Below are 12,282 nucleotides of genomic sequence, written 5' to 3' on the forward strand. Positions count from 1 at the left end.
ACAATGAATAAAACATTGTGATGGAAATTGCCCTCACACCCTGCCTGATGCCCTCCTGCAAGGTGCAGAAAGGTGTATTCCAGCAGGTGTTGTGACTCTCTTCGACAAATTCCTTAGCGCAAGTACAATCGGCCCCTAAACTTGTCGCGCCTTAATAAAAATGTCAGACTTGAGACCGGAGCTAGTTAAATAAAAATGACTCTGCTGATGAGAAGCTAAGTTGGTTTTTTATTATTATTATCACAAATATAATTACAATTAAACAGGCCATTTTTGATACACGACAAACATATATTTCTTCTGTGTGTAGAGCACACAAGCAATACATAAATGTATTCCACACCTGAACAAATCCTTTTTAAAACTTTAAAAACTAATACATTAGCTTATTAAAATTTGAATGCAGTACATGTTTCTGGTCATGAGCTCTTTGGGTTGCTTCTCATGGCCAAGATACTTGATTCCATGTCACCATTTTCCTTGCCTAGAAGAGAGTCACAGACTTGTAAAATAAGACAGTATGGCACAGAACTGTGCACTGTAGTGATCCTGCATCACAAATGTATATATAAAAGTACACGAAAGGAACAGCTAACTCTACCTTGGCTATTATCCATAAATGGCTTGAAGCAGGTAATTTACTTTAAAATGCCATTTACATCATGGACTGTTGAACGATATGTGAATTTGAAAATGAAAAATATGTTTTTTAGACTCCAAATGTTGGTGTCCTAATGTCTATTAAAAAAATTGATTCTAAATGAGTAACCAAGTACATTAGAAAAAGTCAGGTTCAAGGGTAGTGCCTTCAAATTGCTTATTTCCCATAGTCATTCTGAATTTAATGCTATAAAAAATGCTATTTGGGTTTTGTTTTCTACACTGCCTACAATCCAAGTTATTAAAATTTAAAACCATATGAGAGCCTTTATGAAGATCCTGAATTGTATTTCTCATTAAAGGAAAAGAAATGGCTTGGTGAGTCATGTCCCCAGACTTCTGTAGAAGAGAAAGCATCAGGCCATTGTCAGTCATTTTCAAAGTTAAAACTCAGCACTTATGTACGAGTTTAGGAGAGGATTTTTACGGGCTTGTGTTCCTCTGAGCATCCTGAAGGCAGTGAGAATAAGACTTCTGATCTTCTAACCAAAAATCGTTATTAAATGGATTTATTGAAGAGCTTTGCAGAACAAACTGCCGTCATGTGTGTAGCTACAATTGGCTTCCGTGGGAATTATAAACGGTTCCATTTTCAACTGATTCGGAGTAAAACAATATGAGGCTTATAACAAATACATACAAAAAACTAAAATCAGTAAGTAACTCTGATATGAAGAATCTGTTTGCATTCTTTATGTTACAGTTTGCTTGTAGAATTTGTGTACTTTCTTTTTTAACACTGTTGGAACACTCCAGCATTTTCAACAGAAAAACAGGAAAGAAAATACAGGCTCTTGGCAGGTACCTGTGAACAAATGAATGAAGAAAGGGGCTGGCGGCCCCTTTTGCAGTAGCTTTCTGTCAGAGATGATGTTTTGTCTTGAAGCTAGTGTATGTATTTTTAAAGCCCATTTAATTTCTTACACAGTCATGATCTGTGTACTGACTTAAAAGCTGGCTTTGTCATCCATGCCATAATCAGACAAAAAAAACCTATCCAAGCATCCACAGGATGCACAGATCTGTCTCTGAAATGGTGTCGCAGCGCTAATCTGTCCTGAGACTAGGAGGACATTTTTTTTTTTTTTAAAGAAGCTATAGTACATTGAGAAAGGAGTATCACAATTTTTCTGGGAGGAAAAATTGCTAACTACTGCAGCCAACTCCTCAGAGAAGCCACAAAATTACCTTTCAAGATTTTTGAGCATCAACCCCCAAGGTCTAGAATTTATGGGGCCAGCAGTGTACTAAAATTCTACTACTCTAACACACATCCAAGACTCAGTGAAAATGGTCCTCAGATTTTTAGGTCTAAGTAAGTTAAATTTTTAAAGTACGAATGAAGAACTCTAGAATGTGTCTGAAATAATCTTCAGTAGCAATCCTATGACAATTACAACCGCAGTTTCAAACACCAAGGCTGGAATGTACAACTTCACAATACAATAATCTCAAAACATGTGATCAAAAACTTTGGACAAGAGCTTCTTTCATAAATTCTTCAAGGACAGCCACCACGTTTTTGGCTTCAGGCATTTCTTCGTGTTCCACTTTAACAATCTTCAAAAGGATATCTCCACTACCACAGTTCTTCAGGAACATGTAACATTTAAACAAAGCGTAATGATTCATTTCTGCCTGTCGGATAAATCTCTTCAAATTATTTGTGTCTTGTATGGCCTAGAAAAAGATTACCCAGTTAAATATGTGTTTAGTGAGATAATAATGAAGCCTGAGAAATAGCTCCTATCCAGCTGAGAGCTTGACATATGTTGCCGAGATGTTTGCTTTTTATTTTAAATATTTCCATCGTTCTTATTGCTAATATGCTTTGCCCTTGGGAGAACACAATTTCTTACATAAAGTAAAAATACTTTTAAAATCTGCTAAATAAAGTAACAATGCTCCTCCCCATCAGAATTTTGAACCCTTAGGCACTGAACCATTTTTTTGGTGCTTTCCAACTAAAATACATCACAAATGAGAAGACTGATGTCCCTGAGATACAAGCAAGCATTCAACCCAATTAGTTGGAACTGCAATGGTGTATATGCAGAAGCTCCTGGAAAATATAAATAAAGTAAATGCCTTCTGGGGATTCTAGTTTTGAGAAGGTCCTATTTAATAGACATCACAGCTGTAAAGCAGATTTGTTACTCTGTCACTGGTACTAACTAAAATTCAGACAAAAAGGATAAAATGTGGCATTTGGCACATAGCCAATTAATTACCTTTAGTTTAAAGTTCTCCAGTACTTGTCGAAAAAGAAAAGGGTTACCTCCTTCAGTGCCGTTCAAAAAAGCCTGCATCCAGTCCTCACAAAACCGGTTGCTTCCTATGAAGTATTTTAGAAAAATTAAATAAAACCAAAATCCTACAAAGCATAAGACATTTATTCATTCTATTCATTATTTTTAACTGAAGTGTAATTGACACATAACTTGTTAGTTTCAGGTATACATCACCTGTATCCATCATGATTTTTTTTCTTGGTAAAAATACTTATAGTGAATTATTTTCAAGATTTATTTATTTAGGGGCGCCTGGGTGGCTCAGTCGTTAAGCGTCTGCCTTCGGCTCAGGTCATGATCCCAGGGTCCTGGGATAGAGCTCCACATCGGGCTCCCTGCTCAGCGGGAAGCCTGCTTCTCCCTCTCCCACTCCCACCCCCCTGCTTGTGTTCCCTCTCTTGCTGTCTCTCTCTGTCAAATAAATAAATAAATAAAATCTTAAAAAAAAAAAAAAAAGATTTCTTAGAGAGAGAAAGTGCGAGCACACACAATTGGGGGGAGGGGCAGAGCGAGAGGAAGAGAATCTCAAGCCGACTCCCCACTGAGCGAGGAGCCAGACACCGGGCTTGATCTCACGACCCTGAGATCATGCCCTGAGCCAAAATCAAGCGTTGGATGCTCAACCGACTGAGCCACCCAAACGCCCCACGTATAGTGAATTATTTAGGACTTTCTATAACGGTCTAAAAAAAATAAGTCTGCTTACCACCTGGCTAAGAAATACCAAATGGCTGAAACCCTGAGTATGTCTTCCCCATCACATCCCCCTCCTTTCCCATCAGAAAGGATTATCATTCCCACATATTTCTTTCAACTTTTGTCAGATACTTTTCTTTTTCAATCTCTAAGGCCTATATAGTATTACTTTACACATGTTAAAACTTTGTGTGTTTTTCTTTAATGGCTCTTCCACTGAACAGTATGCTTCTGAGCTAGTCTGTGCATTTTTGCTCCTATATAGGACTCCATTGTATGAATATAGCAGTTTTTCAGTTTTCCTGATCATGGACATTTGCTTCCATTCTTTTGCTATTTCAAACAATGCCTTTATGAATATTTCTGTACTTGTCTCCTTATGTACACATACAAGAATTTCTCTATATACATAGGAGTGGAATTGCTAGGCAGGATGGGATTTCCATGGTTCTAGAATTGATGCTGTTTTTGGTGAGTGTGAGATAAACAGGGACAAATGTACAAGGCTGGAGGGCTAACTTTGTCTCATGTGTTCTCGGTGCAAAAATAGAGACTCCCACCAGGAAGGCCGCCTCGGGCTGTGGCTCACCTGCATTGTAGAACTGAGGCTGGGAGCCGCTGCAATCGATGACCACAGATTTATGTGGCTCCTCGGTCATGGCCATGCACAAGGACGTCATGGTGCCTTCGTGAATAAGGCCTTGAAGACTGGCCACACTCAGAAACCTGCCACACACACAGGTTCTTTTCCACAAACAGTATTGCAGGGTAGGAGGGAGAAAACAAATTCATTCTGCACTGGGTGGGGGGTTTGAAAACGTATTATCAGGGTGCTGTGAAAAAAAAAAGGGAAAACTTCTTTACCTGTTAATGTCTCTCTTCGTTTTTTCATCTGATTCTTTAACTTCAACAGGAGTATAACTCAGAGCCTATGAGAGAAAAATAAAGCCTAACTGATGCAGGGATTCTAGTTTTCCTTATTGAGCAGATACTCAACAGTAAACGTCAGCTTCCCTAATAACCACCACACTGGACCATTCTAGATGGGCACTACCCAGGAGCTCTCCAGAGCCTCGTTCATCAGCTGCCCACTGACAGCCTAAAACCTGGCTTTACCACCCTGGTCTCACAGGACCATCCAGTTACAGCTGAATTTACCCACCACATATTTAAATAAAAGCCTGGCCATATACTCTAGGTTTCCCCCATTGTCTAGATATTTTCATGAATTTTTCATTTTTTATCTGGACATTTTTTTAAAAGTAATCTCTACCCACAATGTGGGGCTTGAATTTACGACCCCAAGATCAAGAGTTGCATGCTTTACCGACTGGGGCCAGCCAGGCGCCCCTATCTGGACTTTTTATATAGTGAAAAATCACTTTGGGATTTTTGTTTTCCTTCTCAAATTGTTTTGGAAATTGTGCCTCTCCCAGATCACTTCAAAAATATTATTTTAAAATGTTTTATCCCGGGGTGCCTGGCTGGCTCAGTTGGTTAAAGGTCAGCCTCTTGATCTCAGCTCAGGTCTTGATCTCAGGGTTATGAGTTTAAGCCCCACTCAAGCTGGGTGTAGAGCCTACTTAAAAAAAAAATAATAATGTTTTATCCTATTAGGAAGATTTAGTATTTGCAATTCTACCTGAGTAATGGAACTTTCTAGATCTCAGTAAACAGTTTGTCTATTCTGACTGCAAGCATAGTTTGAATGAATATTCAGCAGGGGAGGGGGGAGTAGTGTTCAGAGAAAGCGAGTATGTCTTTAAATAATCCAAACTCTGCCAAAGTGACTCTCAATTAAAGAAATGCTTTTGTTTGGGCAATACTTACGGCATGTAGCAGAAAGGTAAGCTTCTCCTGAAAGAGAAGAACCACCCTTTGGATTGGGCATACAACATCCTCAAACCAGCTGCTCAGGTAGGATTTTATGTGGTTCTCCAGGCCCCTTTCCTAGATCAAGAAAGAATGTCACCTGCTTTAATATAAGCCTTCACTTTAGTGGACTTAACATTTTCTTCATGATACTCTTGACAGTGCAAAGAACTCAGGATAGGGGTGCCTGGGTGGTTCAGTTGGTTGAGGGTCTGCCTTTGGCTCAGGTCATGATCCCAGGGTCCTGGGGTCGAGCCCCTTGTTGGGCTCCCTGCTCAGTGGGGAGTCTGCTTCTGCCTCTGCTCGTGCTCTCTCTCTCTCTCTCTCTCTCTCTCTCAAATCTTAAAAAAAAAAACAAAAAAAAAAAACTGAGGATAGACACCTCCTTTTTTTAAGCTAACAGCACCAACTCAAAAAAGGAATTGTGATACAACTTTCCTGAGCAGAGTGGGGAATAATTCTGTACTGAATTTTTTTTTTTTAAGATTTAATTTATTTATTTGACAGAGAGAGAGACAGCGAGAGAGGGAACACAAGCAGGGGGAGTGGGAGAGCGAGAAGCAGACTTTCCCAGGAGCAGGGAGCCCGACGCGGGGCTCTATCCCAGGACCCTGAGATCATGACCTGAGCCGAAGGCAGATGCTTAACGACTGAGCCACCCAGGCGCCCCTGTACGGAATTTCTTAAAAACACACTTAGAAATGTATTACATAAAATAAAGAGACCGAATTAGTAGGGTTCCATGCTATTTCTCTGCTGGAAGAAGTTGGGCATTTACATGTCCATCTCCTCCTACCATACTGTGTATACTTGGAGATTTTTTCTTTAAGATTTTCTTTTTAAGTGATCTCTACCCTTAAAGTGGGGATCAAACTCACACCCCCGAGATCAGGAGTTGTGTGCTCTACCAACTGAGCCAGCCAAGTGCCCCAGGAGATATTCTCTAATAATCCTTGTCACCCCAGCACTTGGCAGTGCCTGAAACACCCATGCGTGAGCTTACAGAGCACCTGCTGAATGGCTGAAGGAGTGAGACAGCTCACTCACATTCAGATAGGGTCAGAGAAGGACACCCTAATTCATCAAAGCCCTCCAGCCCACTCCAGCTGTCAGACGTGCTACCACGAGCACCGGCCATGAGCACATCTGGCTTTCTAGACTGTGCTGCTCACTGGGGACTACTGCAAGAGCTCCGCTCTGGGAGAGCAGCTCCCCTAGACCCATTTCCTTGGCTTACTCCTATACTAGCCTTTCCTGTCCTGCAGCATCTTGTAAGCACATGACAAGTAAAAGGTAAGCACATGACAAGTAAAAGGAATTGGTACCACATGTAATGGGTAGTAAAGTTAGGAGAGTTATGACTTTAACAACTACTACATGGTGAAGTGTAGTTTTTTAAAGGTATAGATAATTTAATCAATATGGAGATATCTAGTTCGTGAAAGATCGACTAATAAAAAATGGAATTTTTCGGGGCGCCTGGGTGGCTCAGTCATTAAGCGTCTGCCTTCGGCTCAGGTCATGATCCCGGGGTCCTGGGATCGAGCCCTGCATCAGGCTCCCTGCTCCGCAGGAAGCCTGCTTCTCCCTCTCCCACTCTCCCTGCTTGTGTTTCCTCTCTGGCTGTGTCTCTCTGTCAAATAAATAAATAAAATCTTTAAAAAAATAAAAAAAGTTTAAAAAAATAAATTAAAAATGTAAATTTTTCTACAAATCTTTGATGTTGAGTTCAAGGACAGTCATACCATTGTATAGCATGTCTTTGGTGCCAGAGGCTTCATGGACATTAGTTCTGACCAGCACATAATTCTTATGTGCCTAGAAATCTGGAAAAGAATATCTTTCTTCTTCCTCACTTGGCATATTACCATATACCCTGAATTTAATGGATTCAATTTTTCCTGGATACAAAACATCAGAAGGAGTCTTGTGAAACTTAGAGCACTTATAGGACTATGTTCCCTGCTTCCCTTAACAGGCACCTTCCTGTTAGCCCACAAAGCAGTATTTTTAGCATTTGGGTGTCTTTGTGTCCACCTGTGTGATTTCATAAGCATAGCAATTACAGTGTTTATCATCTCAGTCTTACCAATTAAATCAATCATCTTACCTCACAGCTCATGTTATTTTTCAGCCCTTGAATATACTTGTCCAATTCAAGCCTGAAAGTACGTTCTTAAGGAAGCAATAAAGGATGCATCAAGACAGTGTTTTATCTCTCAATAGGAAACATAAAATCTCTCAGATGCAAACTTTAAATTAAAACATGCCAGGACAAACTGGTTGTATGAAGGTATGAAATGAAGTAAATATAGAAGGGGTAGAAAAGCTCTTTGGAGGTCAGTAGTAATACTCCCTCACTTAGCATCCCATGTTTTCCTTCCTGATATCCTCGAAGGCCAAAGAAAGGATATAGCTCAAGTCCTTTTTCAGACCCTCCTAAAAAACAGACCACATACTCTGAAGCGTTATGTTCAGAGTCCACTGTTGCTGCTTCAGGAAGCAATTTTTCTTGTTGGAAAAGACAGTAATAACAACCGACTCGGGATTCTGGAATCCTAGAAAAGACAAGACAGTAAAATGTATTATTTTGCTAAGTCATGCATCTAGTTTTATGGACTGCTCCAAACCTTGGTCATCTTCATCTGACAGTACTGTTAGATTGCAAACTAGGTCAGAACTTCCTAGACTTCTCCTTGGTTTACTTGTTAACAGCAGAGGAAAATTACCATGTACTGTTATGGGCTTTTGCAAAAGCAGCACCTGGAATTTCAAACGTGGCATTTCTTTGAGTTCTCCTCTCTTATGTGAAAAACTCATGCAAATTTTATTCTTGTTCATAGTATATCCACGTTTACATAAATATAAACATGTTCTCTTTCTCCCCCCAAAACTTCACAAATCACTGAAGCTCCAAGGCAGATGTGACATGTTAATCCTGGGGCTTTATCTCTGGGCTGTGGCTTCATACTCCTGAGGGGACTTGATGGCAAAATCATAGTCTAAAGTGAACTACAGTCAAGGGGTGTAATGGAAAGATGGCTGGAAGTCAACAGAGGACACCTATGATTAAGCCTGCACTCCATCAATATGACCAGCTGTGTGACCTCAATGTCTTTTGAGTTTATTTGCTCATCTGAAAATGGAAGTAAGAGTATCTGCTCTGTTGCCCCTCTGTAGAGAGCAAAGTTTGGGAAAGCACTTCACAAACTGTATACACTTTTAGTTTTGGTAATTAACTCCTTTCTTCCAAGTACAAGACCAAATAAGTACTCTTAGGTGGTAGCGTCTGCCATTCACTTAATTCCGTCCCACAAGTGTGTGTGTGTGTGTGTGCGTGTGTGTGTGTGAGACCCAGGGCTCAGGCTGCCAGAGAACAAAGACCAACCTTGCAAGTCCAGTAGGAGCTGATCTTTTGCAATTTCTCCACACTTCTCATATTCAGCTCAGAAATAAAAATCCAGGACACAGCACATTTTACACTTACCTCAGCTCCACAGATGCAACATTACCCAGCCCTTCAAATACTGCTCCCTTAGCAAGACGCTTAGCAATGAAACCACGCAGGTCTGGCTCCACTTCTGATGGCAGATTAGTACCCACCAAGGAGAGGCTGGACAAATGAGACACACATCCCTTACCAGCAGACTACTACATTCACACCTCATAAATCAGAATATTACTAAAAGCCAGAATCTCTTTAAGGATTTGACAAAGCTTTTTATAGGACTCCTGCTGGGGAGGCTTCTAGGTGTTTATGTCACCAAGTATGATCTACCTCATCAAATAGTTTAAAATAGTCCTATCTTTCCAGCTCATTCTCTCTAGTATTATGACTCCACCGGGACCCCTAATCCACTGACCCTACGTCCTTTTCACAATACCATAATGCTATTACAACACCTAAAAAATTCCTTAAATCATCCATCATCCTGTCAGTGAACATATTGTTGTATTATCCCCTACTTCGCATCAAGTGCTAAGATTCAGTCATTCATTCATTTACTAAATATGTATTAAATGTTTACCCTGGTACCACTCAGGGTGCCAGGTAGGGAGACATCAATGAACCAAAGAGACAACAATCTATGCTGTCCTAGAGTTTACATTCCAGTGTGTAGCAATGGAGCTCTGAAAGGGTACTAAAGGTGGGGAAAAGGAGCATTTTAGATTTCTTTATACCCATATGACATTGAATACTTAATGCAGTTCCAATCAAGGAACTAAGATGGATTGCCTCTGGCTAAATCACCAGGGGCACTGCCAGTATTTGGATCGGCCCAGCCTTGAATGAATGGACTAATGAGGAAATCCAGGTGAGGTTCCTAGGGGATAGGTGGGCTTGGTGGTTTGACTCGGGGAAAGCTGAAGTGAAAGTGGGTACCCACTGATATCTACAGGACAGAGATGCACAGAAGATGAAAGCACACGCGTGGGTTAGGGTCGAGCTGTTTTTACCTGAAATCCTCACCAGAGGGCGTTTCTGCATTTGTGCCGCTTGGGCTTCCATCATCACTGTCCCCTCGCTGTTGTGCCAATCTGCACACCACAAAACCAGTACAGCTATCAGTTATGGGCTCTAACTCAAGCGCAGTATGGCCCCCTCCCCGCCGGCAAGCAGGGTGGGGGTGAAGAGTCAACTGAAAATGCTGCAAGTTAGAAGTGCGTGGATCCTCCACTGCCTACGGAGCCTCGTGACAGGGAAAACCCATGAAACGGTGCGGACAAGAGTCCCTTCTCCAGGCCGTCTAAGGGGTGGAGGAAAGGCTAAACTAAACATCCACAAGAGTCGAGGAAATTTCCTCTATAAACCAGACTTTCCAGGCCCAAGAGAGACCCAGGAATGTCTGCCCCGACCGAGGAAAAGGAGGCAGCGAGAACGGAGGATAAATCAGAGGGTGGGGTGGAGGTGTGAATGCGTGGGGCTAATGGGAGAAAGTGGGGCGGTAATGACAGGAAGGACCGGGTGGAAATTGACATTAATGAGTGTACGAGGCGCTGCGCCAAACAAAGGGCAGGGGCGACAGGAAGGGGCTGAAAAGTCGAGAGGGACAGTTGGAGCGCAGATTAGGAGGGGCGCCAAAGTCCAGGACGGTGGCCCGGAAGAACGGCGTGAGGCGAGGAGGGTCCTTAGGGCCAGAGACTATACGGCTGGGAGAGGGGAAGAAGGCCTTTGCGAGCGGCCAGGGGTGGGATGCGGGGCCCGAGCGGGGCTCCAGGGACGGTGGGCGCTGCACCTGCTTCCGCGGTAGCTGTAGAGACAGTAATGGCTGCTGGACGGCGGCTCGAGTCTCCGCTCCTCCGCGGAGCCTCCCTCCTCGCTGCTCTCTAGCTCCTTTTCATCCCCATCCAGAGATTCCTGCAAGGAGGGGAGCATCGCGGCGGCGGCCTCCGAGCGGCCCTGTGTTCCCGCCAAACCGCTCCCCCGCTGCCGTACAGTCCTCCGAGGCCGGGCTCGTGCGGCTCCCAGCCCTCGCGCACCTGCGTTCCGCCGGTTTCCCGGAGTCGCAGGCCCGGAAGCCGCTGCCCGCGGCAGGGGGCGGGGGGCTTTACTCCTGGTAGGGGCTGGTGGGCGCGCGGAATTACCTCCTGCGGAATCTTTTACCATTTGTCTCTTGACTCCCTTTTCTTCTCTGGCTATCGTCTAAGACGTCTAGGAGACGTAGTAAACATGGTACTATTAGCTAGCCACCTGGAAAAGGATGAATGGGCCCTCCCACCACCCTTCAAGAGCGTGGACACGCACTCACGTGCACCAGTTTGATAAAAGATATAAAAATTTATTTTTAAATACTTATTTATTTGAAAGAGAGAGAACACGCACAGGCAGGGGGAGGACCACAAGGAGAGGGAGACAAGCAGACTCCCTGCTCAGTGGAGAGCCTGACCCCGGGCTTGACCCCAGGACCCCGAGAGCATGACTTGAGCCAAAATCAAGAGTAGGAGGCCCAACTGATTGAGTCACCTAGGCGCCCCCTCCCAGGTGAAAACATGGGAGAATTCTGAAGATTCTTGAAGAAGGCCTTTCTAAATATTTAAAACACTTAGAAACCACATGGGAAAAGATTAAAAAAACTGACCAGGTAAAAGCTAAACTTCTGTGTTGCCCAAAGTCAAAACACAAATGACCAACTAGGAAAAATATTTGCAACATGTATAATAGACGAAGGGCTGTCATTCATCAACAAAAAAGAAAGACAATAGGCAGTTCGCAGAAGAAATAAAAATGAAGAATATGTAAGTAAATAAACTGTTCGAGTGAAATTGGTAGTATATTGTACTACTTTTCACCTGGCAGATTAGCAAAGATATGAAAGTTTGGTAATACCTTGTGTTGGGGTGTGTAAAGAAGCAGTCACTCTCCCAAACAGTTGATAGGAATAAAATTAATGCACATGGTTAATTTTATTTTATTTGTTTTTTAGATTTTATTTTTTAAAGTAATCTCTACATCCAGTGTGGGGATTGAACTCATAACCCTGAGATCAAGAGTTGCATGCTCTACCAACTGAGCCAGCTGGGTGCCCTCAGTGCACATGGTTTACAAAGGAATTTGAAAGTGTCTATCAATATTTTAAATTCATATACCCTTTGACTATCAATGCAACACCAGGACATCATCAAATGGATACATTTATGTAAGTGTGAAAATACAAGTCTAAAAATATTCCTTGCAACATGGTTTATAATGATGAAAAACTAGATACAGTCTGAATGTTGGTTAATAGAGTACTGATTATGTAAGTTTTTGGTACATGCAGTG

At 42.3% G+C, this 12,282-nt stretch overlaps 1 protein-coding gene across 5 annotated transcripts; it reads right to left on the reverse strand.

Annotated features, from left to right (window-relative positions):
* Window positions 1-208: 208 nt before the first annotated feature.
* On the reverse strand, window positions 209-10,965 carry CUNH17orf75 (chromosome unknown C17orf75 homolog). Of its 5 annotated transcripts, none has more exons than XM_073879397.1 (10): window positions 10,757-10,960; window positions 9,978-10,058; window positions 9,007-9,132; window positions 7,881-8,077; window positions 7,630-7,694; window positions 5,478-5,597; window positions 4,512-4,576; window positions 4,237-4,391; window positions 2,892-2,995; window positions 209-2,340 (listed from the first exon to the last, which is right to left on the reverse strand). In XM_073879397.1, the coding sequence occupies exons 1-10, from the start codon at window positions 10,894-10,896 to the stop codon at window positions 2,125-2,127; spliced, it is 1,269 nt and encodes a 422-aa protein (XP_073735498.1). In that variant the 5' UTR covers window positions 10,897-10,960; the 3' UTR covers window positions 209-2,124. The 5 variants fall into 5 exon arrangements, with proteins under 5 accessions (XP_073735498.1, XP_073735500.1, XP_025707082.1 ...); XM_073879399.1 differs by having other exon boundaries at window positions 7,630-7,687; window positions 7,934-8,077; window positions 10,757-10,958; XM_025851297.2 differs by having other exon boundaries at window positions 4,237-4,373; window positions 10,757-10,958.
* Between the last annotated feature and the right edge of the window lie 1,317 nt (window positions 10,966-12,282).

The sequence above is a fragment of the Callorhinus ursinus genome, unplaced genomic scaffold, assembly GCF_003265705.2.
Source record: "Callorhinus ursinus isolate GAN/ISIS: 27379988/994484 unplaced genomic scaffold, GSC_fseal_2.0 scaffold34, whole genome shotgun sequence".
NCBI classification, from domain to species: Eukaryota; Metazoa; Chordata; class Mammalia; order Carnivora; family Otariidae; genus Callorhinus; species Callorhinus ursinus.